The 27,887-nt window shown below is 60.1% G+C and overlaps 1 protein-coding gene across 7 annotated transcripts; it reads left to right on the plus strand.

Moving 5' to 3' along the window:
- On the plus strand, window positions 1–27,773 carry FGFR1 (fibroblast growth factor receptor 1). Of its 7 annotated transcripts, none has more exons than XM_050982948.1 (18): window positions 1–116; window positions 6,074–6,270; window positions 14,069–14,332; window positions 15,001–15,084; window positions 15,490–15,665; window positions 17,186–17,309; window positions 18,013–18,203; window positions 19,062–19,212; window positions 21,280–21,476; window positions 22,466–22,611; window positions 23,320–23,441; window positions 23,850–23,960; window positions 24,082–24,272; window positions 24,685–24,807; window positions 24,922–24,992; window positions 25,238–25,375; window positions 25,812–25,917; window positions 26,013–27,773. In XM_050982948.1, the coding sequence occupies exons 2-18, from the start codon at window positions 6,180–6,182 to the stop codon at window positions 26,187–26,189; spliced, it is 2,463 nt and encodes an 820-aa protein (XP_050838905.1). In that variant the 5' UTR covers window positions 1–116; window positions 6,074–6,179; the 3' UTR covers window positions 26,190–27,773. The 7 variants fall into 7 exon arrangements, with proteins under 7 accessions (XP_050838905.1, XP_050838910.1, XP_050838904.1 ...); XM_050982947.1 differs by having other exon boundaries at window positions 2–116; window positions 21,280–21,482; XM_050982949.1 differs by lacking the exon at window positions 19,062–19,212 and adding an exon at window positions 19,860–20,004 and having other exon boundaries at window positions 5–116; window positions 21,280–21,482.
- The last annotated feature ends 114 nt before the right edge of the window (window positions 27,774–27,887 follow it).

Here is a 27,887-nt window from a genome sequence, read left to right on the forward strand (position 1 = left end):
GCGGCCGCTGTGAGCGCGGCGGCGGCGGGGCTGCGCCTCTCGCCCCGGCCGGGGCTCCCCTCCATTGTTCCCGGGAGCGGCGGCACCGCGCCGCCGCCGCCGCCCGCGGGGCTCCGGTGAGTAACGGCCGCCGCTCGGCGCGGGGGGGGGGCGGCACCGGCACCGCGGGGCGTCGCTTTGTGCTCCGCGGGGCTGGCCCGGGGGCTCGGTCGGGGGACGGGGCTCGGTCGCTGCCGAACCCCCCCAGGTGCTCCCCGTTGCCCTGGCGGGGCGGCTCGACGGCGGCACCGGCGCGGGGGGGGCTCCGCCTTGAGGGACCGGGGGGTTTTCGGGCAGCGGGGCGGTCCGGTGTGCGGGGGTCGGGGGCCCTGGGGCCGTTCCCGGGGTGCAGCCTCTCGGCGGGCAGCAGTTTGGGAAGGCGGCGGGTCGGACCCCGTTCATCGGCCGAACCGAGACTGGAACCGCCCCCACCGTCCCGACCCCGAAACCCCTCCCGGCCGCGGGGCAGCCTGGCGGGAATTGGGGGTCGCTTTCCGAGTCGCTGCCTGGCCCCTTATTCCCGAAAAGTACCCGAGCGGGAGCCTTGCGGTTTCCAGAAAAAAAAAAAAATGGAGAAGGAGCTGGATTTGGTTGTGTTTCAGTTTTGGGATCCCGGGGCGGGCAGCGGGAACGGAGGCGCTGGAATAACGCCGTCCCAGAGCTGGTGCTTCCCTTTGTGTGTCCACGCCGGTGGGGCTCCCGGAGCCTCCGCATCCCCGCGCTGTGCCGGGCTCCGGGAACCGCTCGTCCGCCCACGGCGGAGGTGCCGGGAGTGCGGGGAGGCGACACCTGCGGTGGCGGGTGACCTCCGCGCCGGTGCGGTGGCCCTCGGCACCCGGAGGGGTCGGTCGCAGAGGGGTTTAGTTGTGGTTTTTGCGGCTTCTGGGGCCGGGAGACATGGAGGTGGCCGCTGGCCTCGTGTGAGGACGGAGCAGAGCGTGTCCGCGTTCAGGTGACGCCGAGGAGCTCCGCGGCTGCCTCGCCGTTCCCTGTCCGCCCCTGTTGCTGAGTTCCTGCCCCGTGTCCCGGATCACGGCGGGCCGGGGCAGCTCCCTGCCCGGCAATGTTTAAACCCAAGCAGTTCAGTGAACCCAGCACGGCCGGGCTCGGAGCTGCCAGCTCCGGGCCGGGGGGAGGCTGGCGCTGTGCGCAGGTGGAGGCGGTGGTTTTGCTCCACCGGGGCTCTCCGGGTGCCGCCGATGGATGCTGGATGCCAGCACAGCGAGCGGGGCGCAGGGAGAGCCCCCCCGCGCTGCCCGGGGACGCCGCAGGAGCGTGGGCCCTGCAGCCCCCTGCTCTGGCTAGCAGCCATCTTCCCCACTCAGGAGCACTTCCTCCCTTAATCCCTGTGCTGGCTGGCATGCACTGCTGCCTTTTCCTTGTGTTGCTCCGAGGGGATTAAAATAAATCGCCCCTGCCCCGGCAGGGTGCAGGCACGAGTGGTGCCGGGCTGAAGGCGGCCGGCGGGAGCCTTGTCTGGGCTGTTCCGCACACGAGGTGCCTGCCCTGGCTGTGTGGGAAGGGTCACTGCCAGAGGTGAGCTGGAGCTCTCTCTTTATTTACCCACCTAAAAACATAACCTGAGCCAGGAACCCTATTGTCTCCAGTCCCAGGTGGAACCCCCTCCAAGTCCTGGCTGCTGGAAGGGGCCGCTCGCAGATGCTCATCCCATCCTGAAAATCCAACTTTCTGCCCCTTTGGGGGCCTTCTGCTTCTGGGCGTGATGGCAAATGTCTGTCCTTCCCCTCTCTATGGCTTTCCTTGGAGGAGTGCAATGTAGTGAAAACCCCATCCAGCTCCCTCCCAGGATGGGTAATGTCCTGTCCCTGCCTGGGATGGCAGGCTGTGATTGTGTCCCAGTGTCCCTGTCCTTGACCAGTCTCCTCCCAAAGCAGTCAGGGTGACCAGCCCAGTATAGATTTTTGGGTACCAGTGGTTGTTCTGTAAATCTGAAAATCAAGTCTTCAGGTAGGGTGGGATCCCTGAGTGTGAGGGTGCTTCTAGAACTGTGATGGTTTTATGGAGATCTGTGGGTGAGGCTGGGCCTTTCCCTGTCCTTCCTGCCCCAAGTCCCAGGCTCTGTCACCACTGGATACCCGCTCACAGCTTGGTGCTGGAGGTGCCCCTGGTAGCCCTAAGTCCTGGCGGCCAGCTGGGAAGGGTTAACATGCTCTTTATGCTGCACAGTTGGATATTTATTTTTCCAAGCATGTGTCTGCTTTAAGCATTACAGTTCTTCCCTACAGTTCCATGTGCAGTTGTGTTTGCTTTTTATTTCAGCAAATACTTGGTTCTTGACCCGAGCCACAGGTTGGGGCACGGAGCACTGGGCAAGGGGAAGGCTTCTCTCCTGCCGCCCACGGACTGTGCCTTTGGCTGTCCTTCTTCCCCAAGGGCAGCTGGAGGGCTGCTTTTGTTGTGCCTCAGAGGAAAAGGAGTCTCTTTTCATGTGCTTTGGAGCTGAGGGGCATCTGTGCCAGGCAGGGTGGTCTGCTGGCAGTCACCACCTCCCCTCCTGAGGGGCACGGACAGTGCCTGCTTGGGCACAGTCTGCCACCTCAGGCTTCTGATGCTGTGCAGACCCAGGAGCTGAGCTCAGACTCTTTTCCCCATTGCATTTGGCCTGTCCCTGTTCTTTTCCTGCCTGCTGTGTTACCCACTGGCTGCTGGTGCCAAGGCAGCCGTGGTGAATGCCTCAGGCCATCTCTCCCCAGCAGGGAGGCAGAGGAAAGGAACCAGAGCCCCCAGCCCCAGCGAGCCCATGGCAGCAGCCAGCCCATCACATCCAGCACCCAGGAATCAGATCAGGGCTCCCCTGCAGATGTCACAGCTTTGCAGGGCTCCGACCCTGGCTGTTCACCCTGCTTCAGCACCAGCTCCTGTGTTTGGCACCTCAGATGCATTCCAGAGATGGACAGGACATGAAGGGGCTTCCCCACTCAGAGCCACTCAGCTCAGAACCATGGGGTGCATCTGCTGTGCAAGTGGGAAAGTCCTGTCTGTGCCACGTCCCTGGGACAGCTCAGCCCTGTGACTCAGGGCTGTGGGAGATGCGAGGAGTGAAAGTGCAGCCCTCAGGGTCCCTGAGGACAGTGGGGAACAGGTTGCACAAGACTCCTCATGGACACACTGGTGTGCAAAGGCAGTGTAAGAACATCTTTCCTGGCACACAGGGAGCGTGTGCCCCTGGAGGGTGCACAGATGGGCACAGGGTTGTCCATCACCACTCTGAAATAGCTCTGTGGGTGTAATGGCTGGTTGTAATTGCAGTTTTGGAGGCAGGTCTCTGAGGGGCACTTAGCCCTGGCTCCTCTCTAGCTGCTTCTGTTTTTAGTTGTTTGAATCCACCCCGGAGCAGTAAATTGCAGTGTGTTGGGGCCACGGGGAGTGGGGATGGTGCCCAGCGCCCGGCAGGAGCCAGAGACCCACCCTGCCAGAGCTGCCATCCTCCAGAGCAAATGGTTTCCTGTTGGGATTTATATAAAAGCTGGATAAACATGGAAAAGAGCCATGTTGTTGTTTGCACAGGTAGGAGTGCTCTCCCCACTTCCTTGCCTCCTTCCCGTGTGGACATCAAGGAGTCATGAGGGCAGGTGTCTTGGGGTTCCCCAGTCTCCCCTTTTCCCTTGGGGAGAAGGAGGAGGTCTGTGCTGTCTCTCCAATATCTCTGAGCACTGAGATTCCCTCGGGTGCTGCTGGACCTGTCCAGAAGGAGCAGGCAGGCTGCGTCCCAGTCCTGCTGCCCTCCAGCAAAGCCATGGCTGCTGCGCCCTCCCTCACTGCCCTGGGAAGCTGACCATCTCTGTGTGCTCTTGCTGGGTCCTGGCACCCTTCCCTCTGTTCCTCCCTCTCTCCCTCCCTCCCAGTGACCCTCTCAGCCACGGGACAGCTCTGTGCTGCCGAGCGATCCGTACGCCATGGAAATATCCTGCTGTCAAGCCCCTGAATCAGCTGGAAGGCACCCGCTCCGAGGTGTATCTGGAGAAGGGCTCTGCTGTGTGCGAGCCAGCACTGACTCATTTTTCAGGAACTGGAGGCACTGGGCTCTCCTCCATCCCTCCATCCCTCCCCTCGGCGCGGGGCCGGCTCGGGAGGCCCACGCAGACGCTCCGCATTAGGGCATGTTCCGGGGAGCATGTGCTGTCCATAAACAAAGCCACCGAGAGACAGAAAATAATTTCCAGAAATACCAAAGACTTTCCCCCCCCCCCCCTCAAAGAATTCCACCTCCCCTTTCCAAACCGTGATAAATCCTGAACATTCAATAACTATTTCCAAGCACTACCCAGTGCCTGGGAGCGCTGGTGTTGGAGATAACACCAGTGATTGCTGGGTGCCCTTTTCCCTGCCCGACTCCTTGTGTCAATAGTTTGGGTCCCAAATACTCCTGTGCCAGTCAGAGCAGTTGGGCATGAAGGAGGCAGCTGGAGCCCCCACAACTACACCCCAGCTGGGCTTCCTTTGGGTGCAGAGGCTTTTTGGAGGATCTAAGCCCTGTGGGACTCGTGGCTGCTCAGCCCATCCTTGGGGAAAAACCACCACTCTGGGCAGAGGGAGCGCAGGGTCTCACACTGGAGCAGGAGAGGCAGAGGAGCTCCATGGACCGAGTGCGTGGGGAGGATGAGTAGCAGTTTATTACTCACTACGATTATTACTCACTGTTTTTAACAGTGTGTACTTCAGCCTGACGCCTTTCGGCGAAGGGAAGCGCCTGTTCCCGCGGCAGGTCGGGGACGGCACAGCGCGCGGCAGCCGGGAGAGCAACCGGGTGAGCTTGGGATGCTCGGCAGGGGCTGAGGGGCCCGGAGGCACAGCTGTACCCCGGGAGGTGCTGTAGGGAAGGGTTTGTGGGATGGTGTTGTCCTGTCTACGTTCTGGTCCTTGTAATTGTCCCAGAGCCACCGCTGGCAGCGGCGCCCTGGCCGGGGCTGTGCGGGTTGTGCAATGGCTGGGCAGGATCTCCTCGCAGAGCCCGGCGGGACCATCAGCCATGGCCAGCGTCGGGACCTCATCCCAGGCTGCTGCCGAGGTGCAGATGTGGCGCGGGGGTGGAGCACAGGGGCTCGTTCCCATCCTCCAGGCTCGGAGCAGTTGGCCGGGGCCGGCTGGGTTTGGGCTCCAGCATCCCCCTGGAACGTGTCTTGGAAGAGCTCCATGCTCCTGGCATGGAGAGAAGGAGGGATGGTCAGAGGGAAGGAGGAATGAGGGCCATGGAGGGCACGCCTCCACAGCACCCTGAGACAGGATCAGGCTCGGCTGGGCCTCCCTGTGCCAGAACCCAGCTCTGGAGCTGCTCTGCATGGAGCAGTCCCCAGGAAAGGGATGGGGACCTGAGGGGATGGGTGGGCTGGAGAGCCCAGCGTGAGAGCTGGCAGGGGTGAGAGCGAGTTGCAGAGTTGGCCCTGGATGCCGGGGGATTTCTCCCCACACAGCCACTTCAAAAACAGCTGTTGGTGGAAAGAGATCGGCTGCAGCTGGCTGACCCTCTGGCTCCAGGAAGGCCTCTCCAAGGGGGTGGCTGCTCTGTGCCCTATGGATCCTATAGGGAACGGCAGGGGCTGGAGTTTGCAGTGAGAGCTGCTTTGCTAGGGGTGGCACAGACAACATGAGATTTTGCTCTGGATAAGGGATTTCTCTCAGTGAAGCCATGGGTCAGCCACACCTGACAAAGTGCAGGAAGAGGAGAGCAGGAATCTCCCTTTCTTTAGCTGGCGCTAACGTTTCTCTCACCATTCTGAGAAGTCTTGCTGCATTCGGTTCTGCTTCGCCAGCGGTTTCACTCTTGACACATCAGCGCTTTTACACAGGGAAACTTAACCCTGCCAGTCAGTGCCAGCTCATGTCAGGCTGCTGAGGGGTCTGTGGGGACCTGCCACCACAGTCTGGGGATGTCCCTTGATCCAGGATGTCCCTCGATCCAGGGACATCCTGCAGTCTGGGCTGGATGCGGGAGGAACATCCCAAGTGCACGCCGTGCCGGATGGTGGGATGTGGGGGAGCTGGCCCTGCCTGACTCTGCTTTCCTCCTTAAAAGCTTGTAGGGGCTGCCAGCCCTGCGGAGACCCCCCTGCTCCCACCCAGGGCCCCCATGGAGTGGCAGTTGCGGAGCCCAGTCGCCGAGCAGTAGCTGCAGCAGTGGGATGTGGACCTGGCGGTGCCTGATCCTTTGGGCTGTGCTGGTCGCAGCCGCGCTCTCCGCTGCCCGGCCGGCCCCCACCCTGCCTGAGCAAGGTAAGAGCACAGCCCGGTGCCCCCACTCCCTCCTTTATGTTCCTCCTGGGTAACACGAGCTGCTCTTCCCTGCAGCAGAGGCAGAGGCTGGCGTGTGCTCCAGCTGTGGGGCCACCAGCACATCCCCAGTGCCACCTGTGGTGTCACCTGGGAGCTGGTGCCTCTGGGGACATGGCACATGTTGTCCCCAGAGAGGTGTGTGTGTGGCTCCAGCAGTGTCTGGGGACATTTTAAACCTGAAGAAGGTTGTGGCAAAGCCTGACCTGTTGGTTTGGAGGAGGGTACAGAGCCCTGGGGGCTGTGTCCCCCCCTGGGGTCTCTCCGTGTGGTGGCACTGTCACCCCTGTGATGATCTGTAACCCGGGATGTGTGTGAGGCTGCTCCCACCCTGTTGGCCCCATTGGGGTGACCCTGGGCTCACTAGTGAGGGTGAAGGTTTGGATGCAAGGTACTGCTTCAGCTTTTGCCAGCTGGCAGTGCTAGGGATGAATGCACCCCGCAGAAACCCTCGGGATGCTCCGGTGTTGCTCCCAGCTGGAAATGCCCAAGGGCTCAAAGCTGGGGTTGGCTCATGTGATTTGTACAGTCCAGATCTCTGCTCCAACAGAGTGTGGGGGCACCCCAAGGCTCAGGGATGGGCCAAGTGGGTCGCCTGGCTCTGGGCAGAGCCGGCCCTGGCAGAGAGCCCCACTCCGGCGCCTCAGAGCCTTGGCCCTCGGCGAGGCAGAGAATAACCAGAGCCGGCAGCGGGGCTTTGACTCGCTCCTTTTGGTTCTAATTACCCAAGAATGTCTGGTCTGTGGGCACTGCTCTGCTTTTTAAGACTCGCTCCCCCTTCCCCCTTCATCGCAGCAGAACCCCGGGAGGCAGATTGCTGCTGTGGCCAGCATGGGCACTGCCCTGCAAGGTGCCCCGGGTTCCCCTCAGGGCTCGGGGTGGGAGCTGGCAGCTGGCAAGTGGCCCCTCTGCAGCTGCACCAGCCCCTCTGGGAGATGCCTGGGTGATGCCCTTGGCTGCCAGGGTTGGCACCGCTGACTGGGGCAGCAGGTACCCTGGTGACACCCTGCGAGGTGACACCCCAGAGCCATGCGTTGTCCCTGGGGAGCTGCAGCTCCAGAGAGGAGCCCGGGCAGAGCTTCACTCCCAGGGACCATTGCTGAGATTTTTCCACTGGCGTGCCTGCTCCCCGCAACTGTAAACAATGCGGTTGACAGTGGTAAACATGTTTTTCTCAGGAGATTGCTCTTCCTGGAAGAGGTTTCCTGGCAGTGTTTGGGGTAAGGATGGCTCTGTGCTGCCAGGAGAGCACCACCTGCAGCCCCAACCCCGACTGTGGCACTGAGAAAAGTGTTGGGGTGTTCAGGCTGAGGGGAGCTGATTGAGCACAGGTGAATTTTGGGGTGCATGAGGAGCCCCTGCAGCTCCTGGCAGGTTTGAGAGCCGTGTCAGGCAGTGGCAGTGGAGGAGAGGTTGGAGAGGAGGGAGCTGGTTCCTCGCCAGCCTCATGCCAGGGCTAACAATAACCTCTGGAAACATTTCCCGACACGGTTCTCACCAGGGCGGCCCAATTAGTGCCACAGCAGGAGCCCGGCTGGGGCAGAATCCGTCCCTTGGCTCAGGAGCTGACTGGTGGGAACAAAATGTTCCCAGCAGGACATGTGGGATGGGAAGAGCCAGTGCTAGGCCAGGACCTGCAGCCAGGGCTGAGCATCCCTCAGGGGCAGGCTCCGACCTGGCACCAGGAGTTTTGGGGTCCCCAGGGGTGTGGATGGGGTTCAGCTGCCATGGTGTCCCAAGGACCAAGGTCTCTGTCCTTCTCCCGTGGCACTCAGGAGCATCCCCCATTGCCCCGCTCGGTCCCTCGGTGCTGGAGGCAGCAGCTTTCCCGGACTTTGTTCTGCATGTTTATGGGGTTTCAGTTTACTCCTGGTTCTGAGGCAGCTAAGCTCCCTTCTCAGGGAGGAGTAATCCCCCGCGGCCGGCCAGCGGGCTGGCCTCACGTGGAGGGGGGTTCAGTTCTGCTCCCCCCCTCCCCTGTGCTGTGGGAGGGAGTTTGGGAGCTCTGCTTGTCAGGGTCTCCCTCCCAGTACCAAAAAATCTGGAGCAAATAAAACATTAACAGGCATTTACTGCATTTTATAGTTACCTAAATTTGGAGGTGGTGAAAAAACCCTGGTTTAAGGGGAAAAGCCAAGAAATTTCCATGCGCAGCCTCTGTCCCTCCCTCGCACAAAGCCGCTCTTTGTCTCCAGGTTAAATAGAAACCTGCAGAAAATTGCCAAGGTTTTTTTTCCCCCTCTCTCCTTGTCTGCCATTGTCCCGGCCGCTGCTCAGGCATCTCCTCGCAGGGGGCTGCCTTGGCCCTGCAGGGGGTGCCGAGTGGCCCAGCAGATTGTCCTGGGGCGGGGGGTCCTGCCTTGGGCCGCTGGTTTTGGGACACTCTGTGCCCCAAACTGCCCCAGTGCAGCAGATCCTCCCCAGGGGGGTGTGTTTGCACTCCAGAGCACAGGGGATTGGGCTGCAGCCCCCTCCCCATGGGGCAGGGGCCGAGGGCTGCCCCATTTCCCAGGGCTGCTGGCTGCCCAGCTGGCCACAGGCTTAACCCCCCCTCCCCGGCCATCTGCGGGGCCAGCAGGGGCCCTGGCTCCCGGGGCTTTGTTGTCCCCAGCTCCTCCAGGGGGTCTTGCTCTGCACCCTGCGGGAGCCAGCGGTCAGGGCAGGCAATGTGCTCAGCCCAGGGAGCCTGGGGGAGCCCACGAGGCTCTTTGGCTTGTCCCCGCTGCTCCCTGGGGCACTGCTGACCCTCTCTTTGTCTCCCTCCCCATTTCCCTATTGCCCAGCCCCTCCTTGTTCCTGCAGCTCCAGGTGTCTCCCACCCAGTGCCTCGGGGAGCCCAGGGGATCCCATTTGGTGTAGCTGACTCCTTGCTGGAGCCCCCCAAGCAGCCCAGGGATTCCCTGCCAAGCCTGCAGCCTCCTGCTCTTCTGCTGTTGATGGCAGCAGCCCAGGACTGTTCCTGGAGCTTGGTGGGCCCAGCAGCACCCCCAGACCCCGCTGCTGCAGCTGCTCAGTCCCGGCTGCCAGGGCTGTGCCCTCCAGGGCATCACGCCCTGTCCCCTGTCCCCTCCCAGCCTGCCGGGCAGGCATTGTTCCCTCCTCCCGCCTTTCCACTCGGATGCTGTCACTCCGGCCCTTAATTGAGGAGCAAAAAAAGAAATAAGAGTCTTTGGGAAAAGCAGCCAGAGGCTGGGCTGTGGAGCTGCCCCGGGGCAGCAGGAGGGTCCCCGGGTGTGGAGCCCCCCGTGTGCAGCAGCCTGGGGCTGTGCAGGAGGGAGGTGGGCACAGGAACAGACCCTCAGTTCCAGCAGGGAGCCAGGGCCAGGCAAAGCCAGCCCACAACTGCGGGTTGGGGGGTTCTCTTGTGCCCCCCATGTGTGCCATGCCCGGGGGAGCCGATGGAGAGGTGTCTGTGCCCCAGGCTGCTGCGTCCAGGGCTCTGAGTGTGGTGGGGAGGGGGGAAAGGGGTGGGTTTATCCTGACAGCTTTGCAAACTCCCAAGGCGCCTGTTAATTAAGTGCTGCTTCATTTGCGGTGCAGGCAGGGCCTGGAGCAGGACATAAATCCCCTCTCCCTGCGGAGGAAGCAGCCAGGGACTGGAGGGTGTGGAGCAGCCCCCGGGCTGGCTCGGACAGGAGGAGCTGGGGGTGCCCTGAGCACTCCAAGAGCCGTGTGTGCCTTGTGGTGCTCATCTGTTGGCATCTCCCTGCTGCAGCCTTTCCCTGGATCCAGGGACACTGGAGCAGCCAGCAGGGCTCTGGAGCAGCCGGGATGCTGCACCTCGGGACGTGCCCCCGGGCTGGGGGGACACGGCAGCGTGAGGAGCTGTTTAAATCAAAAAGAAGCCAATCCCCACGTCCCGGTGAGCGCTTCCTGTTGGGATTAGTGGGGCTGCCGGGCATGTGTGTGCTTTTTCTTCAGGAAATACCTTCGGAAAGCCCCGCTGGGGTCTCCAGGGCAACCGGCGCCTGCGGCTCCGCGCCCCCCGCCCGCATTGTCCCCGCGCCGCTTTGTTGGCCCCTTTATTGCCATCGTCACCATCGCCATGGCCAGCACAGCCTGTGGCTTTTTCTGCTTGCAGGGTGCACCCCGGGCTCCCTGCAGTGTGTGCCCAGCCTGGGGGGCACGGCCAGCATGGAGAGAGGGGGCACAGTGAGCACAAGCAGCTCACTTCCGCAGGGCTGCCCCGTGTCCCTGTCCCTGCTGTCCCTGTTGGGGGGCTACCCCAGGGGAGCTGGTGACAGTTCTAGGCACTTGGTGACACTCTCCATCTGGCTGGGCTCAGCTCCGCTCCCACGTCCATTTCAAAGCTGGAGTAAAGTAATAAACCCCCAGCAGCTGCCCCCAACGTGGCACCGTGCAGCTTCTGGGGGTGCTCATGGAGGTACCATGGGCTGGAGCTGCCCCTGCCTCACTGGGGACCTTGGGGCTCCCCGTGGGCATGAGCCCTCCTGTCCCCTGGGATGGACAAGGCTGGTGTTCCTGTGCCCTGTCACCCTGTTTGTGACCAGCCCCACAGCTCCCAGCGAGGTGAGGGCTCCCACTGAGCAACCTTTGTGCAGTGCTGGGAGCACCCAGAGCCTCGGGGATGAGAGCCAAGTGTTGGTCTGGCTGATGAACCTTTGGAGAGGTGGCCCCTGTGGGCCTGGCTTGTGCCCATGGGCAGGGAGGCTCTGCTGTGGGGCTGTGCTGTGGTTTAAGGCCCAGGAAAGCAGAGGGGTATGTGAGACAGGGATGTATCAGGCTAGTGAGACAGCAATCATTAACCAAGGTGAGGCCACAGCAGTGCCAGGGCTCACACCAGGAGCTCTCAGTGCCATCTGTGCCATCATGCCAGCAGACACAGTGCTCTCTGCCTGCCAGGGCCACAGTGCTGCTCAGTTCCACCCAGAGGCTGAGCAAACCTGGCCATGCTCATTAGCCTGTGGATTCCTTCTGAGACCATTCCCACCAGGCTGCGTTTTCCACCTCATCCCAAGTGCCAGAGGAGTGCCATGGGTGACCCAGGGCACACCCCACTGTGCCCTCTGCCTCCCCTCTGGTGCCATGGGTAACCAAGGGCCCATGGGTGGCCCTTGGGTGGCATGGGTGACCACCGTGCCCTCTGCCTCCCCTCTCCATCCATCACCTCCATGCCCCAGTCATGCTGCTGATGCAAACCAGCCCTGGCTCAGTGGGGCTGGAGGGGGCTGGAAGCTTTGAGAGGGGATCTGGCCCCACACCCAAGGGTCTGAAGGAGCAGTGACACTTGCACAGCATACCCAGGGACCTGTGGGCATTGGGAAGGGACCCTCCTGACCCTGGAATGCTGCTTCCTCAAGCCCTGGCATCAGGCTGGGGTCTCCCGAAATTTCCCCTCCTCCAAAGGCCTTTTCCATGCCCAGGACAGCTCTTCACAGTGCACAGGTGCAGCTGTGGGGTGCTGGTGGAGCTCGAGGCTGGCAGGAGTGACCACAGCAGGGCTCTTCTGTTCCATAGGGAAGCTGCTGATGCCTGGGAAGGGGCAGATAAGAGCAGCTATGGCTCCAGCACTGGGCTCGTGCTGGTTTGGGGTTCTCATGGCTGTTTGTTGCCCCCTGGCCTTGCTCTGTGTGAGGAGGGAGTCGGGATGGGCAGGAGGGTGTGGTGTTACCCAAGGGTTCAGGGGGACAGGAGGGGATGTCACTGCTGCTTTGTGAGCCTTTGGAGGTGCCTGTGACTGATCACTTGAAACACAAATCAGCTGTGAGAAGCTGTGGGAGAAAATCAGGAGAAAACAGGATGGCAAAGCAAGACCCTTCCCCACACCAAAGGGGCTCCCATTGGTCTTCTCCTTCCACATGAAAATGTTTTGTAACCTCTCACGGATGAGCTGGAGTCCTGGCGTTGGTATTACAGCAACTGAGCAAAGGGAATCTACCCCATCCCACTGCTTTCCTTCAAGTGCTGAGCAAAAGGAAGAGGAGAAACTCTGGAGCTGCTCATGAATGTTTTTCCCATGAAGCTTCTCAGCAGTCCAAGGCAAAGAGAAGTGGCCAGAAAGTGAAGTGCAGGTCACGGTGTGGTGAATCAGAGTTCTGGAGAGCCCAAGTTTCATTTTTGGCTGTACAGAGTGGCTGTTGGGAGCAGGGAGGAGCGAGGCCTCGCTGCTGGTCCTGGCCCTGTGCTGCCTGCACGCCCTGGCTCCTCTCTGGAGGAGAGGAGACCACAGCAGAGAGCCTCTGCCTCTCTACAGCACTGGCCCAGGGTGAGCTGCTCTGTGCTGCTCAGGGCAGAGCAGGGAGCAGAGGTTGTTCTTTTCTGGTTCATTGGGCACTCAGAAATCCTGGGGGAGCTCAGCCCTCGAGCTACAGATCAGCTGAAGCTTGAACATCTCCTGGCTGGTTCTGCTGCCTGTATTGGGATTTTCCAGCCCCTGAGAGGAGCATCTGCAGCAGTGCCCTGTGCCCCTTCGTGCTGCTCCCACAGCATCCCATGGCATCCAGCTGGCCAAGGACAGCCAGACACACATTACTGAGGAGGAGGCAGAGGTCAAGGGGTGCCTGAAGAGTTGGGCTCTGGAGCTGTGCCCAGCAACCTGTAGAGCTCAATCTAGGATGATGATCACACTGCATCCACCCACATCATCTCAGGGAGCCTCTGCAGAGCTGTAGCAGCTTGGACCCTTCCGTGGGCTGTGGAATTTGAAGAGGTGACTTGAAAGCCAGCATCTTCCCCAAGCCTGGGGCCAGTAGAGCTGCTCATGCACAGAAGAGCTGCTCATGCACCCCCCCACCATGGAGGGCAGGACTTGAGGACATAGCCCTGGACATTTCAGGGCTGGGAGAGATGAGATCATGTCACAGCAGGATGGAGAGAAAGGATCTTTGTGCTGCTCACACAAGTGTCACCTCGGGGAGCTCAGCTCCCCTGCCTGGATGCTGCAGATGGGAACACGAGGCCGGCACCTGTCTGGCCAGAGCTCCCTGGGCTGACCTGTCCCCCTCGCTCCCTGCCTGCTCTCCTGCCCTTTCATCCCTGCAGTGCCCTGCTCTAACCAGGGTGGGGGTCCTGGTGGCATGGGGACCCTGGCCTGCTTTGCTGGCTGCCCGCTTGTGGTGGAAGGGATGCCAAGACCCCTGCGAGGTGGCAGAGCCATGCAGGGATTTGGGGTGCTTCTGGGTGAGGCTGGATCCTGCCGTACAGCAGCACTGAGGTGTCACTGTTGCCTGTTTCTCCCCTGTTGGGAATCCCCTGCCCTGTCAGACTCCATAAGAGCTGAGAAGGGTGAGGGCTTTGGAGCTGCCCGGGCACCCAGCAGGTCCTGCTGCAGAGGGGAGCACTTGGTGCTGCTTGGGGAGCTCGCAGCCTCTGCCTCTGCTCTGCTCTGCTGCTGCCACAGGCTCCATCCCCTGAGTGCTGGGGTCCCCAGTGCCCCAGAGGGAATATCCCAGTAGTGGGAGCATCCCAGCAGTGGGAGCATCCCAGCAGTGGGAGCATCCCAGCAGTGGGAGCGTCCCAGCAGTGGGAGCGTCCCAGCAGTGGGAGCGTCCCAGCAGTGGGAATGTCCCAGCAGTGGGAATGTCCCAGCAGTGGGAGCATCCCAGCAGTGGGAATATCCCAGCAGTGGGAGCATCCCAACAGTGGGAGCATCCCAGCAGTGCATGTTGCCTCATTAACCAGGCCGCAGCAGCAGCAGCAGCAGCAGCATGGTTTTTCTCTGGTCTCTATTCCTTTTCTCCTTTTTTTTTTTTTCTCTTCTTCTCTCCCCTAACTCCTCCAGCTCTGCCCAAAGCAAAAATCGAAGTGGAGTCGTACTCAGCCCACCCCGGTGAGCTGCTCCAGCTGCGCTGCCGGCTGCGGGATGACGTCCAGAGCATCAACTGGGTGCGGGATGGCATCCAGCTGGCCGAGAACAACCGGACCCGCATCACCGGGGAGGAGGTAGAGGTCAGGGACGTGGTGCCCGAGGACTCAGGGCTCTATGCCTGCATGACCAACAGCCCCTCGGGGAGCGAGACCACCTACTTCTCCGTGAACATCTCAGGTTCGTAGCAGCCCCGGCTGTGCAGGGATGGGGCAGCCACAGGGCCAGGCTGTGAAGCGAGGAGCAGGCTGCCTCTGCACACCCCTGCACACCCCTGCAGGCCCCTGCACACATGCTGGTCACACGCAGTGAGTTTGGGGCCGACCTGCACCTTGCGGGTGCCCAGGAGAGTTTCCAGTGTGGTGCTGTGGCTTCCTGGCCACTGCAGCCAGAAATCATCTCACGTTTGTCTGAGGAGGCAGGAGGCTGCAGGGCCACCCCAGAAGGGCCATGTGCTGGGTGGGAGCCGTGCTCTGCAGTGGTGTTGATGGAGTGTGAGGCTGGAGAGGGAGGAATGCTCGAGGTGGGGATGTGTCTGTGCTCTCAGGTCTTGGCTGCCACCCCAGGGGTGTTGGTAGCACTGGACGGGGGGTGAGGAGCTCTGAATTCACCTCTGACAGCAAATCTCCACCATGGCCATGGCTGCAGGCACTGGCATGGTGGGCTCTGCCAGCCCTGGCTCTGCTGGGGATCGTGTGGGATTTCTGTGGGATCCCCATGGCACCGCCCTGCCCTCCCACCTCAGTGGGCACAGCCCCCACCACCCACCCACCCACCCACCGTGCTCTGCCAGCCACAAACATCCCCTCACACACAGGCACTCAGCAGGGCCATTGCTTCTCTTGCAGACGCTCTCCCCTCTGCAGAGGATGATGATGATGAAGATGATTCCTCGTCGGAGGAGAAGGAGGCGGATAACACCAAGCCAAACCGTACGTGCAAGCTGGGTTTGCCCATGGCACTGCCCTGTGGCCAGGCAGGGGGAGGCTGGGCACATATGAGCATCACCCAGGGATGGGGCTGGCAGTCCAGGGCACATGGCAGTGTCGAGGGCACAGTGGGGAGAGCAAGGCTGGAGCAGCTGGGTCAGAGCAAGGGGCTGTGCCAGCACGGCTGCATTGGGGTCACTGCTGGTGCAGCTGAGTATCCACCCCACAGGGAAAGGGCTGCTGTGTCTCTGGGTAATGCCCCAGAGCTCCCCTCCCTGCTTTAGCTGGCCTTGGCTGCTGGCATCTCTCCTGATTCCTGTCTCAGCCCTGCTCTGGGCATCCTTGGGTCTCTCCAGGAGCAGGAGGCTGCTGGGTTTGGCCGTGCTGAGCCCTCCCTCTGCTCCCCAGAGGCCATCGCTCCCTACTGGACCTATCCCGAGAAGATGGAGAAGAAGCTCCACGCTGTCCCCGCTGCCAAAACAGTGAAATTCAAATGTCCATCCAGCGGGACCCCCAACCCCACCCTGCGCTGGCTGAAGAACGGCAAAGAGTTCAAACCTGACCACCGCATCGGGGGGTACAAGGTACAGCTGGGGCAGGGGGACAGCCCCCAGGGCTGGGGGCTCCTGGGGAGGGGCAACACTGGGACGGGGCTGGAGAGGCACCGAGCCCCCATCCACGCCACCCCAGCAGGGCAGATGGGCCCCTCTGACATTGCTGCTTGGGAGGGGCCCTGCAGCAGTGACCTGCTTCTGGGTCCTGTTTGTACCAGCTCAGCCCTGGGGGAGGGGGCTCGTGCTGAGGAGCCAGCCTGGCTCGGCCACCTCTGCCTAATCCCCCTGCTGAGGACAGGGGCCCGGGCAAGGAGAGGGGTCTGGGCATGCCCTGGGCTGGAGGAGCCCCTCCGTGCCTGGCAGTGGTTGGTGGGGGTGCTCCAGGCCATCTCTGGGACCCAGATTGGCTCCCTGAGCTGGGGAGGAGCTCAGTGCTGCTTCCCCAGTACCCACAACAGAGCTAGGCTGCAGATGGCACCTGGGTGGGATGGCAGCTTGGCTTTCCTCTCCTCACAGCTCCACACCAGCATCCCCAAGTTCCTTTTCTCCCAAAGGGAGGGGATGACCAGTCAGAAGGCAGCACTGTCCCCTTTTGCCATCTCTGTTTACAGGAGCAGGGCTGCAGCCTGCCTGGGACTCCCAGGCTGGGAGCCCTGAACGAGCCCTGCCAATGGGCTGTGGGGCCACCATCACCACTGGGTCACATGCCACATGTCACAAGTGGCTCCAGACATGCCCTGCATGCCAGGGTTCCTGCCAGGAGACTGGGGCAGCAGCAGGAATGTGGCCACGTCACAGCTTCCAGCTCTGTGCAGTGTGTCCTGGAGGGACACGGGCTCAGCCAGGACCTGAGCTCATGGCTGGGGAGGAGAGGAGCTGCTGGCAGCACTGTGGCTGCCAGCTGGTGACAGCACAGTGTCCCAGCCAGCCAACAGGGCTGAAATGCAGGACTGGAAATAACCAGTTTCCAGCTGGGCTCAAGGAGGGTTTGCCATGAGGAGCCACAGCTGGAGCTGGCAGTGACAGGGCTGTCTTTTGGAGAGCCTCCTGGTGCCCCGTGGCCAGAGGGACCTGGACAGTGAGTGCTCTTGCCAGCAGAGGCACTGGCCCCATCTGGGACTGAGGCTGTCCCAGAGGAGATGCACTGGGTCAGCAGCACCCACAGAGTGCCCTGGGTGCAGGACACCAGGCTGCAGCTGCCCACTGCCCAGCTCAGGGCCCACTGGCCGTGGGCTGCAGTGGGGTCTGACCCCCAGGGCCGGCTGGGGAAGCAGCTCTTGCAGGAGGAACAATGCTGCTCTGTTCCCTGCACACACAGGGGCCACCAGGGAGGGTGTCCCCACAAGCCCATCAACAACATCTGCTCAGCACAGCTGGCTCTGTGGCTCCTGTCCCTCCTGGGACAGCTGGGAGCAATTACAGCCCCTCTGTAGGGAAGGAGAAAGGTGACCTCAAAGGGAGATTTATGTCCTGCCTGTGCCAGGGGTTGAACCAGCTCTGACAGGAGCAAGGCCTGGGGCTCTGTAACTCTGTCCCCCCTGTGTCCCCAGGTCCGCCAGGCAACCTGGAGCATCATCATGGACTCGGTGGTGCCATCTGATAAGGGCAACTACACCTGCATAGTGGAGAACAAGTATGGCAGCATCAACCACACCTACCAGCTGGATGTTGTGGGTGAGTGCAGGGGGCTGGGGGCTCACCCCACGCCCCCTCAGCTTCCCTGCTGCACCCTGCAGGGGTGGGTGGGTTGTGCTCCCAAGGAAGGGGCTTGCCCACCCTCCCTGTGGCCTCCTGCCCCACTGTGCACATCTGGGCAGCGAGAGGTTCACCCCACCCTGTTCTGGGGGTTTTTAATTGTGGTGAAAATAATTTCATAGACGGGACAGAAACTTCTTCTAATCGTCTTATTAGCCATAATTCCCAGCTGGGAAGGCTGGTCTGAGCAGTTCCACATGTGGAGCTGCTCTAAATGCCAGTAAATGAACCATTAAAAATGTGATTTAATTTGATTACACTGAGCAAACTGAAGGGAACAGTCAGCGAGGTGAACAAAGGGGTTTGTTAATGCTGACTCACCACAGTGGCAGCCACTTTGTTAACGGCCAGGGCCCTCCATAGGTTTGTTTGACCTCTGACCCTGCCCAATAGGTGCCAATGTCCCTGTCCCCACAGCGGGGTTTCACCTGTCCCCCATCCTGGATGCTGTCACCCCACTGCAGGCAGGCTCCTGGGCAAGGGGACACTAATGCTGCGTTGGGTGCACTGGTGCCCACCTCAGCCAGGGGTCCTGGGCATGGAGGGCTGCAGGGTGCCCCCAGGATGGGCAGCAGGCACCCCAGACCCCGTTGTGAGGTGCCCCCATCTCCTGGTCCCGCAGAGCGCTCCCCACACCGGCCCATCCTGCAGGCAGGGCTGCCTGCCAACAAGACAGTGGCCCTGGGCAGCAACGTGGAGTTTGTCTGCAAGGTCTACAGCGACCCTCAGCCCCACATCCAGTGGCTGAAGCACATTGAGGTGAACGGCAGCAAGATCGGCCCTGACAACCTGCCCTACGTGCAGATCCTGAAGGTAAAGCCACACGCTGGGTGGTGCCAGCCAGCTTCCAGTGCCTGGGCCAGGAGCAGGGCACTGGCAGCCACCAGGGTCACCTGGGGCTGGGGACCACCAGGCCTGGGGGCACCTGGAGCCCAGAGCCATCAGCAGCCTGCTGGGCAGGGCTGTGTGTGCCAGCTGTGTGCTGGCTCTTGGAACCCTAAGGGCACTCAGCACATGCTGGATGGGCTGTCCCAGTGCCCTTGGAGCACTAAGGGCACCCAGCACAGGGCTGGGTGGGCTGGCCCCGTGCCTTTGGAGCCCTAAGGGCACCCAGCACAGGGCTGGGTGGGCTGGCCCAGTGCCCTTGGAGCACTAAGGACACCCAGCACAGGGCTGGGTGGGCTGGCCCCGTGCCTTTGGAGCCCTAAGGACACACAGCACAGGGCTGGGTGGGCTGTCCCTGTGCCTTTGGAGCCCTAAGGACACCCAGCACAGGGCTGGGTGGGCTGTCCCTGTGCCTTTGGAGCCCTAAGGACACCCAGCACAGGGCTGGGTGGGCTGGCCCAGGCAGCAAGCGCAGCTCTGGAGCTGGGAGCTGAGCCCTGGATGGTCCCAGGGAGAGCAGCTCCCTCTGCACCCCAGCTGTGCCACTGGTCCAGCTGTGCCAGGAGGTCAGACTGGGTGATTCCATGCAGCCATCCCAGCTGTGCTCCTGACCGGGGGGGAGCAGGGCTACACCCCCATCCCTGCCTGCTCCTCCCTCCTGTGACCCCCTGCGTGCAACCCCATGCCCCCCACCCCCCGTGGGGGCTGGCAGAGCCGGTGCCAGCCCTCAGGGTGCTGCAGTTCCTGGGCACATCCGTGTGACTGCGTGTTGTTGGTCTGTTCCAGCACTCGGGGATTAATAGCTCTGATGCGGAGGTGCTGACCCTGTATAATGTGACAGAGGCCGAGAGCGGGGAGTATGTTTGTAAGGTTTCCAATTATATTGGAGAGGCCAACCAGTCTGCGTGGCTCACAGTCACCAGGCCCCTGGCCACAGGTAACCCCGAGAATGCCTGGCGGTGGAAGACAAAACTCTGGGCTCTCCTGTTTCTGCTGTTTCTGGTGCAACAACCATGGAAAAATACCCGGCGGGGCCAGCTGTGCTCTGTGTGTGTGTCCCAGTGTCTCTGCTGCTGTCTCGTGTCTTGCTGTCTGTCCTGTGTCCTCCCCATCATGCAGACTGCCCAGGTACCTGCTGGGTGTGGCACCAGTGAGCTTTTTGAGGGTGCTGCCATCAGGCCAGTCCGGGCACCCCAGACTGGCACAGTGCTGCATCCCCCATCTGTGCTGCCCTACTGCCACCATCCTCTCATCTGTGTCCTGTCTCTGTGCTCCCATCCCTGTGCTGGTGCCTCCCCTGTCAGCCAGCTGGCTCTGCCCGGGTTGATTTCTCCATGCAGCCCATCGCCAGCATGCTCGGATGGGCAGGACACTCCGTCTGGTGGAGGGTTTCAACAGCATCTCCCTAGGTCCACCGGGATGAGTGGTCATCCCAAGGGTCTCTCTCTAGCAGGTCTCCAGTGGTCTCTGTCTGCTCCCCGGGGGTCTGGCAAATGAGACTGGGCTCTCCCTCCTCTCTGGCCTCCTCCCAGAAGATCTCATGTCGTTTGCTTCTCCGTTTTTTGCTTCCATTTTTCCTTCCAGACGGCTGGCGTTAACACGACAGACAAAGAAATGGAAGTCCTTCACTTAAGGAATGTCTCATTTGAGGATGCTGGGGAGTATACATGTTTGGCGGGTAATTCTATTGGGATCTCCCATCACTCTGCATGGTTGACAGTTCTCGAAGGTATATACTCCTCTTCCTTTCCTCCCTCCTTTCCAATGTATGCATTGGGGTCCGGGAGAGAGCCCTTCCCAGCCCCATCCCCTGGTTCAGCGTGGGCTGCCCTGCAGCTGGAGCAGATGGGGCAGTGTCCCCAGTGTCCCCCAGCTCTGTGCCCCCCTCCACCCCAGCTGGGGTCTGCCCCTGCTCTCTCCCTGGCCCAGACAATGCATACCTGGGGTACTTAACCAGGGCTGGCTCCACCAGAGCAGGACAGTCTCACACCCAGGCTGGGCCAGGCCAGGCCAGCACTGCCTGCTCAGGGGGTCCAGGGGGTTTTGGGGGTGCTGGCAGTGCTGCCCTTCCCTGCCAGGGCCTGGCCTTGCCCTGAGGTGTGGGACCATCCAGGTCTGTGTGTGCCTGCCCTGTGGGGATGGCTGCCCCGTCCCCATTGATGCTGCTCCTCAGTATCAATGAGGGACCAAAGCCTGATAACAGCTGTGGGAAAGCTTTTGGGGTGCTGTGTGCTCCTTGCTTCCCAGCCAAAACTTTCCCGGTTATCAGCCACTGCTTTGTCAGCCGGGTGTGCTCAGAGGTGGGGCAGGAATCTTCAGCTCCCTCTTACACCTCTCTCTGAGGCTCTGCTCTTTGGGGGTGTCAGGCTGGGGGTGCACAAGGTGCAGTGGCAGCCCCATCCTGCCGGATTCACCACGGACTGGGCACATGGCTGTGGGCTCTGAGCTGTTCACAGCTCCAACACCCCCTCAGCCACCAAGGCAGGGTCTGTGGGCCCTTCTCCCAGCAGCCCAGGCTCCCACAGCAGGTCATTGCCACTGGGGTGCCACTGGCTGCTCTGCTCCGAGCTCTCCCCAGTCATTACCAGTAAGCCCTGGAGTCCCACAGCCCCAGATGCTGCCAGGCATCCCATTCCATCCTGGATGACCCCACATCCTGAGGGACCTGCAGAGCACAGCAGCTGGGACAGAGCCCTGTCCCCAAAGGTGCCCCTGGTGCCACATCCCTGTGGGGTGACTCAGGCACTGTCCCCCCACTTCATACCTGTCCCATTTGACCACATCCCACCCTGGGCTGCCTGCAGAGGTGGCAAAGGCATTGCTTGGCCGTGGGGGTGATGAGCTGGGGGCTGCTTGCACACCTCCCCTGCAAGGGTTGGGGGGCAGCCCCCAATCCCTGCTGCACCAACGTCCCCACTGAGCTTGGGGACAAGCCAGGGGCTCCCCAGTGCCACTCCCTGGGGCCTGGTGGGTGCTAACAAACACCCTGTTCACGCCGACCCAGCTATTGAAGACACCCCAGCCATGATGACGTCTCCCTTCTACCTGGAGATCATCATCTACTGCATCGGAGCCTTCCTCATCTCCTGCATGGTGGTGACCATCATCATCTACAAGTTGAAGAGCACCACCAAGAAGACAGACTTCAACAGCCAGCTGGCCGTGCACAAGCTGGCCAAGAGCATCCCCCTGCGCAGACAGGTAACAGAAAGTAGAGAGGGGGTTTGTTTGCACCTACTGCCTCTCCTGGAGCCCAGCCCTTCCCAGGGGATCTGGGGGAGGAGGGATGGGAAGACCCAGGACCATCTCACCCTGCTGCATGTGCCACCCCCTCCAGCCTGTGCGCACCAGTGGCAGGGCATGGGGACTGTCCTGGCTGTGGCAGCACAGTCAGGGTGGGGGGGCTGCACAGCTCCCCCTCATCCCCCCCGATGGGGCTCATGAGGAGAACCAGGAGGATTTACCACAGTTTAAGTTTTGAGCAGGGCATGGGACACACTGAGGAGATGGGGGAGCTGCCAGGCTGTGCATTTTTGGGCTACAGCATGATGGAGACTAATTGAAAGTTCCACAGAGGGGAGCAGCACTGCCGGGCACATGGGCAGGGGCTGTGGGCAGGGGCTGTGGGCAGGGCTCAAGCCTCCTCAAGCCAGGTCTCACAAGCTCTTGGAGGTCTAGAACACACCCAAGATTGCTCAGCTATCCTTGGAGGCATAAAAATCAGCAGGATGGCTTATGAAGCAGTGTTGGAAACAAAAAGGTTTAATAAAAGGCAAAATAACAAACAGAGAAAACCCGAGCCAGGTGTAGGAGGTCCTTGCTCCTGGTAAAACGCCTCACAAAAGCAATTAGTTTCTTTGTTCACTTGTTTTTCTAGTTAATTGGCCAGGTGGGACTTTTTGGCTCCTGTCCAACTGGCCATCCTTAAGTTTGAGGTGAAGTCCCCCAGTTCTCTATGAGATGTCTTTTCACCTAATCCAGGAGAGAAACTTCTGGGCTTCTTTCCTTTTTGAGGGGACAAAGGATAGTTTTGTCACTCCATCAAGGGGACAAAGGATAGTTTTGTCACTCCATCAACAGGGAGCACACTCCTGTAGGGTGCCAAGGCTCCCATCACCATCTCCCCCGCCCCGGGGGCAGCCAGCCGCGGGCTGGGCACTGCATGAAGGTAACCCACGGTCCCCCTGCAGGTGTCGGCCGACTCCAGCTCCTCCATGAACTCGGGCGTGATGCTGGTGCGACCCTCACGCCTCTCCTCCAGCGGCACCCCCATGCTGGCCGGCGTCTCCGAGTACGAGCTCCCCGAGGACCCGCGCTGGGAGCTGCCCCGGGACAGGTGAGCCCGAAGTGATTCACAGAATAAATAAACTCCACAAGCAGAGATAGTTATGGAGTGGGGGTGTGTGTCAGTGCCCGGCACAAGTGAGATAGCTCTCGTGAAAACCTGTGCCCAGAGCCTCAGTCTGACCCACATCTTTATTCACAAAGGTGTTCTATATGCAATTCATTGCACAACCTTTCCATGCATATTCAACCCTTGCCCCGCCCTGTTCTCACCTCACATGGTAATCAGATCCACACCCTTCTGGGCATGCTTTGTTTGCTTGGTGGTCACACAGGGGGTCTCTGGTGGTCTCTGAGGCTGAAGGCCATGGTCTTTCTCATGACTGAACTTTTGAACTTCTCTCCTTTGCGCTCTTGGTGCTTATCTGAGTGTGTCTGTCGGCCTTGATCAGCTTGGAGACTGAGGAGCTCCTTTATCTGGGTTCTTTGCATCCCTTGGTCTCCTCTGGTATTTTTCTTTTATGCAAGAAGCTTCAGAAATTTGCATTTTCCTATGCCCTTTGTACCATGGCAGAGGTTTCTTAAGTAAAAGGGTTAAAATTCAACACACAGTTCTACAGGCTAAACTTTAAAAGCTTAATTCATATTGCGAACTCAAGTGAACTCCAAAAATCTCTATTTCAAGCCCAGCACCCCAGAGGGTGCTGCTGGTGCCAGGAGCATCCTGCTGCCCTGCTGCATCAGGGTCTTCTCCCTGCAGGCTGATCCTGGGCAAGCCTCTGGGAGAAGGGTGCTTCGGGCAGGTGGTGCTGGCAGAAGCCATCGGGCTTGACAAGGACAAGCCCAACCGTGTGACCAAGGTGGCGGTGAAGATGCTCAAGTGTAAGTGGCAGCAAAAATGTCTTAGCAAAATGATACTAGAGAAGGAGTTTAGGGAGACAGAATGTAATTAGGCTGACTGCAGTTTATACAAGAAAGTGATGGTAATGAATTATTCTTGCAAAACAATGCTGTGACATCTTTAGCAAGCAAGAGAAATAAGTTTTCAGGTTTATATCTTACCTGCAAAGCCAAACTTTCAGTGATGCAGTAGCCCTTAATACAATACTAGATATAGTTAACTGTCAGTATTTCACAAAACTTACAGCTCACCAACGAGCTGTGAGTGCAGTGCTGGGATGGGGAAGAGGGGTTTGAGGGGTGGTCCTGGCATGATGCCACAGCCCTGGCTGGGGTCTGCGCTGTGCAAACCAGCCTGGCACCTCCTAAGTGCTGCCTTCTCCTCTTCAGCCGACGCCACAGAGAAGGACTTGTCTGACCTCATCTCCGAGATGGAGATGATGAAGATGATTGGCAAGCACAAGAACATCATCAACCTGCTGGGAGCCTGCACGCAGGATGGTGAGGGTGCATGAGTGGGGAGGAGGTGTCCCCTCTGCCACCCCTCCAGCTGCTGTCCACTGGAGGGGCTGGCCTGGCACCCTGCTCCACGTTCCAGCCTCTCATCCCACCATCCCCTCAGGACCCCTGTATGTGATTGTGGAATATGCCAGCAAGGGCAACCTCCGGGAGTACCTGCAGGCACGGCGGCCCCCGGGCATGGAGTACTGCTACAACCCCACCCGCGTCCCCGAGGAGCAGCTCTCCTTCAAGGACCTGGTCTCCTGTGCCTACCAGGTGGCACGGGGCATGGAGTACCTGGCCTCCAAGAAGGTGAGGAGCTCCCAGGAGGCTGTGGTGGGGTGGGGAGCCCAGCAGCTGGGCCTGGGGCACACACCCTTGTGTCACTGTAGGACACGAAACAACACGAGTGCACACACTGCTGCTCTCAAGGTGAAGAAAAGGGAAGTTTATTTTTTGACTCTTAACGTTTATAATTTTTCAAAAGAGATGGTGGATTGGAGGGTGACAGTGCCACCTCTCCAATGACACTGGACAAACCTCTTCTTCCATAAAAGAATGCAGAACAATAAGTTATTTACAGAAAGTGTATAAGAAAGTTTGCTACAAGAATGTAAACATCAGAAAGCTTAGAAAATCTTAAAAAATCAGAGCAACACCCTTCCCTCCCTGCCTGTCCCATTGTGGGGAGCTGTCTGATGCTGAGAGCCCTGTGCTTGGTCAGTGCATCCACAGGGACCTGGCAGCCAGGAACGTGCTGGTGACAGAGGACAACGTGATGAAGATCGCCGACTTCGGGCTGGCCCGGGACATCCACCACATCGATTATTACAAGAAGACCACAAATGTGAGTGCTGTGCCAGGGCTTCTGTGGGGTGGGGAGGCTCCAGTCTGTGCTGGGAATGCCCCAGGCATGCAAGGCTCAGGTTCCCTCACAGCCATTGTGGGTTTTGTGTGCCAGGGTCGCCTGCCAGTGAAGTGGATGGCCCCTGAGGCTCTCTTTGACAGGATCTACACCCACCAGAGTGACGTGTGAGTAGGGAGATGCATGGATGGGATTTGCCTTGATTTAATGAAATTGCAATTGGTGTCAGCCAACCAGACGTTTTGAATCCAAATTGTATTTGGTGCTGGGACTCATTTATCCTGCAAAGTGAATCGAAGCTGTGGGTGGTTGTTCCTCCCAGCAAATCAGCCTCTCACTGTACCCAAACTGGGGCCCAGCACGGTGTCAGCACCCTGGAGCTGGTGCCCCAGCATCTGCCCTGTGTTGCCAGGTGGTCCTTCGGGGTGCTGCTGTGGGAGATTTTCACACTGGGTGGGTCACCCTACCCCGGTGTGCCTGTTGAGGAGCTCTTCAAGCTGCTGAAGGAAGGTCACAGGATGGACAAGCCCAGCAACTGCACCAACGAGCTGTGAGTGCAATGCTGGGATGGGGAAGAGGGGTTTGAAGTCTCTGAGTGCCATTGATGGGTGCAGAACGTGGGCTGGGGCGTGGAGGGTGGCAGGTGGATGTTTGGAGTTACAGTCCCAGCAGTTCCCAGCCCTGCAAAACCATCAGTCAGCCAGATTTGCCATAACGAGAATCTCCTGGACAGGAGGGAACCCCAGGGTGACCCCAGCAAAGGGACCAGCCCAGACTGTGTCCATCCTCCTCCCTGGGTCATGAGGGCAGGCAGGAGGATTTCCCTTCCTTGCGCACAGGGGATCACCCTCAGCCCCTGGAGTGGCATCTTCACTGGCTGTGGGTCCAGCCTGGGCACAGGGACACTGGGCACACATTCCTGGTGCTTCTCTGCTCCCATGGGTGGGGGTCCCTGGGCTGAGCCCCTTCCTGCCCTGCCCTCACAGGTACATGATGATGAGGGATTGCTGGCACGCCGTCCCTTCCCAGAGACCCACCTTCAAGCAGCTGGTGGAAGACCTGGACAGGATCGTGGCCATGACCTCCAACCAGGTAGGAGAGGTGGCACTGGTGGCACCAGGGTGAGGCTCTCCCTGGGGGCTGCCCAGTCCCCTCCTGAGCCTGTCGCTGGGGTTTGTCCCTGCCAGGAGTACCTGGACCTGTCCATGCCTCTGGATCAGTACTCCCCTGGCTTCCCAGACACGCGCAGCTCCACCTGCTCCTCGGGAGAGGACTCTGTGTTCTCCCACGACCCGCTCCCGGACGAGCCGTGCCTTCCCAAGTTCCCCCCTCAGCACAGCAACGGTGGACTGAAGCGACACTGAGGGTGGCACTGCCAGGGCCGCCGTGCCACACTGTGCCACGCCCGTGGACGCTGCCTGCACAGCCTGGTTGTGCTGAGCTGGTGCAGAAAGGGTTCAGAGACATCTGTAGCATCTCACGTAACCAAAACCACCCAGCTCCTGCCAGCTTCTCCTGCCGCTCGTGTCAGCTCTGCACAGCCCAAAGGCTTCCGTGGCCTTTCCTCCTTCTGTTTTTAAACCTCTCTTCCATGAGTTCTGTGCTTGAGTGCTCCCACTTGGCTGAGCTGAAATCCTCTCCCGTGGGCAATGCATGGCCAAAGAGCCAGCCAGGCATCCTGGGATGGCATGGCACACCAGGCTCGGGCACAGGGAGCTGGGCTGGTCTGCCACCAAGAGAACCTGGTGATCTGAGAGCAGCACCCGGCTCCTGCAGCTGCACAAGGGGGGAGCCTTGGCATGCCAGGAGCCTCACTGGTGTGCTGGGAGCCTCACTGGTGTGCTGGGAGCCTCACTGGTGTGCTGGGACCCTCACCGGTGTGCCAGGAGCCTCACTGGTGTGCTGGGACCCTCAGCGGTGTGCCAGGAGCCTCACTGGTGTGCCAGGAGCCTCACTGGCATGCCAGGAGCCTTGGCATGCTGGGACCCTCAGCATGCTGGGACCCTCGTGGTGTGGGGCTCCCTCTCTGCCCAGGATGCCCCCAGGCCACAGGCCAAGCACCTGTGGGCTTTGCTGAGCCAGGCCTGGCACTTCCAGGGCAGGTGCCCTGCACTGCTCAGAGGTGACTGAACCCACCTGTGCTAAACCCAGAGTCCCGTGTACATAACGAAAAATATGTATAAATATGAATATATATTTACATGTCTTTTTAAAAAGGGTTGTTACCAGAGATATACCAGTTTGGTAGGAAGGTACTAGTGGCTGGTAGATATCAGTTGCTATAAAAAAAAAAAAGTCATATATTTTGCTATTTTTGCTGGTTTTATTTTTTTAAATTATGTTCTAAACCTATTTCAGTTTAGGTCCCTCGATAAGAATTGCTGCTGCTGCTTCAGTTTTATATGGGGTTGTATTAAACAATAATAATAATGTGTCGATGATGCCTTTTGGGAACCCGTTGTCATTACGTGCCTGGCCTCGCCCTGGCCCCGGGGCTCCGGCAGGGCTGGGGCCACCCGGTGCCCGTGGCCCTGCCTTGGGACGGTGCCCTAGGGAGGGAGGGAGGGGGCTGCTGTCCCTGCCCCCTGTGCCCTGCCCTGGGGGGAGCAGGGGTCGCTCCAGGTGGTGCCACAGGGCGCCAGCCCCTGCCAGTGCCTTACCAGGGGAGCATCCTCACCCCAGCTCTGCCCGTCCCTGCTCCCCGGGCTGTCCCAGTGCCCCAGCTCTGCTCCACCACACTGGGGACAGACGGACAGACGGACAGGGCACTCCTGGCTGGGGCAGGAGCCACCTGAACACCCCCCCACCCCTTCCCTGCCACCAGTGCCAGGCCGCTGTTACTTGAAAAGTTTATTTTGCCTTTGTATGGAGAAATATTATTTGTTGTAAACTCTTCTGTAATGAAATTCTGGAATTCTTGTAATTATTAAAGACTTTAACCACCCTTACATCTCCCTGTGGGGGTGATGGGGAGGGGGCTCTGGGGCTCTGGGTGCTGCAGCTCATCCAGGGATGATGATGCTCAGGGAGCAGCCGTGCTGGCAGCTGCTTTTGTGGGAATT

The sequence above is a fragment of the Serinus canaria genome, chromosome 22 (assembly GCF_022539315.1).
Source record: "Serinus canaria isolate serCan28SL12 chromosome 22, serCan2020, whole genome shotgun sequence".
NCBI classification, from domain to species: domain Eukaryota; kingdom Metazoa; phylum Chordata; class Aves; order Passeriformes; family Fringillidae; genus Serinus; species Serinus canaria.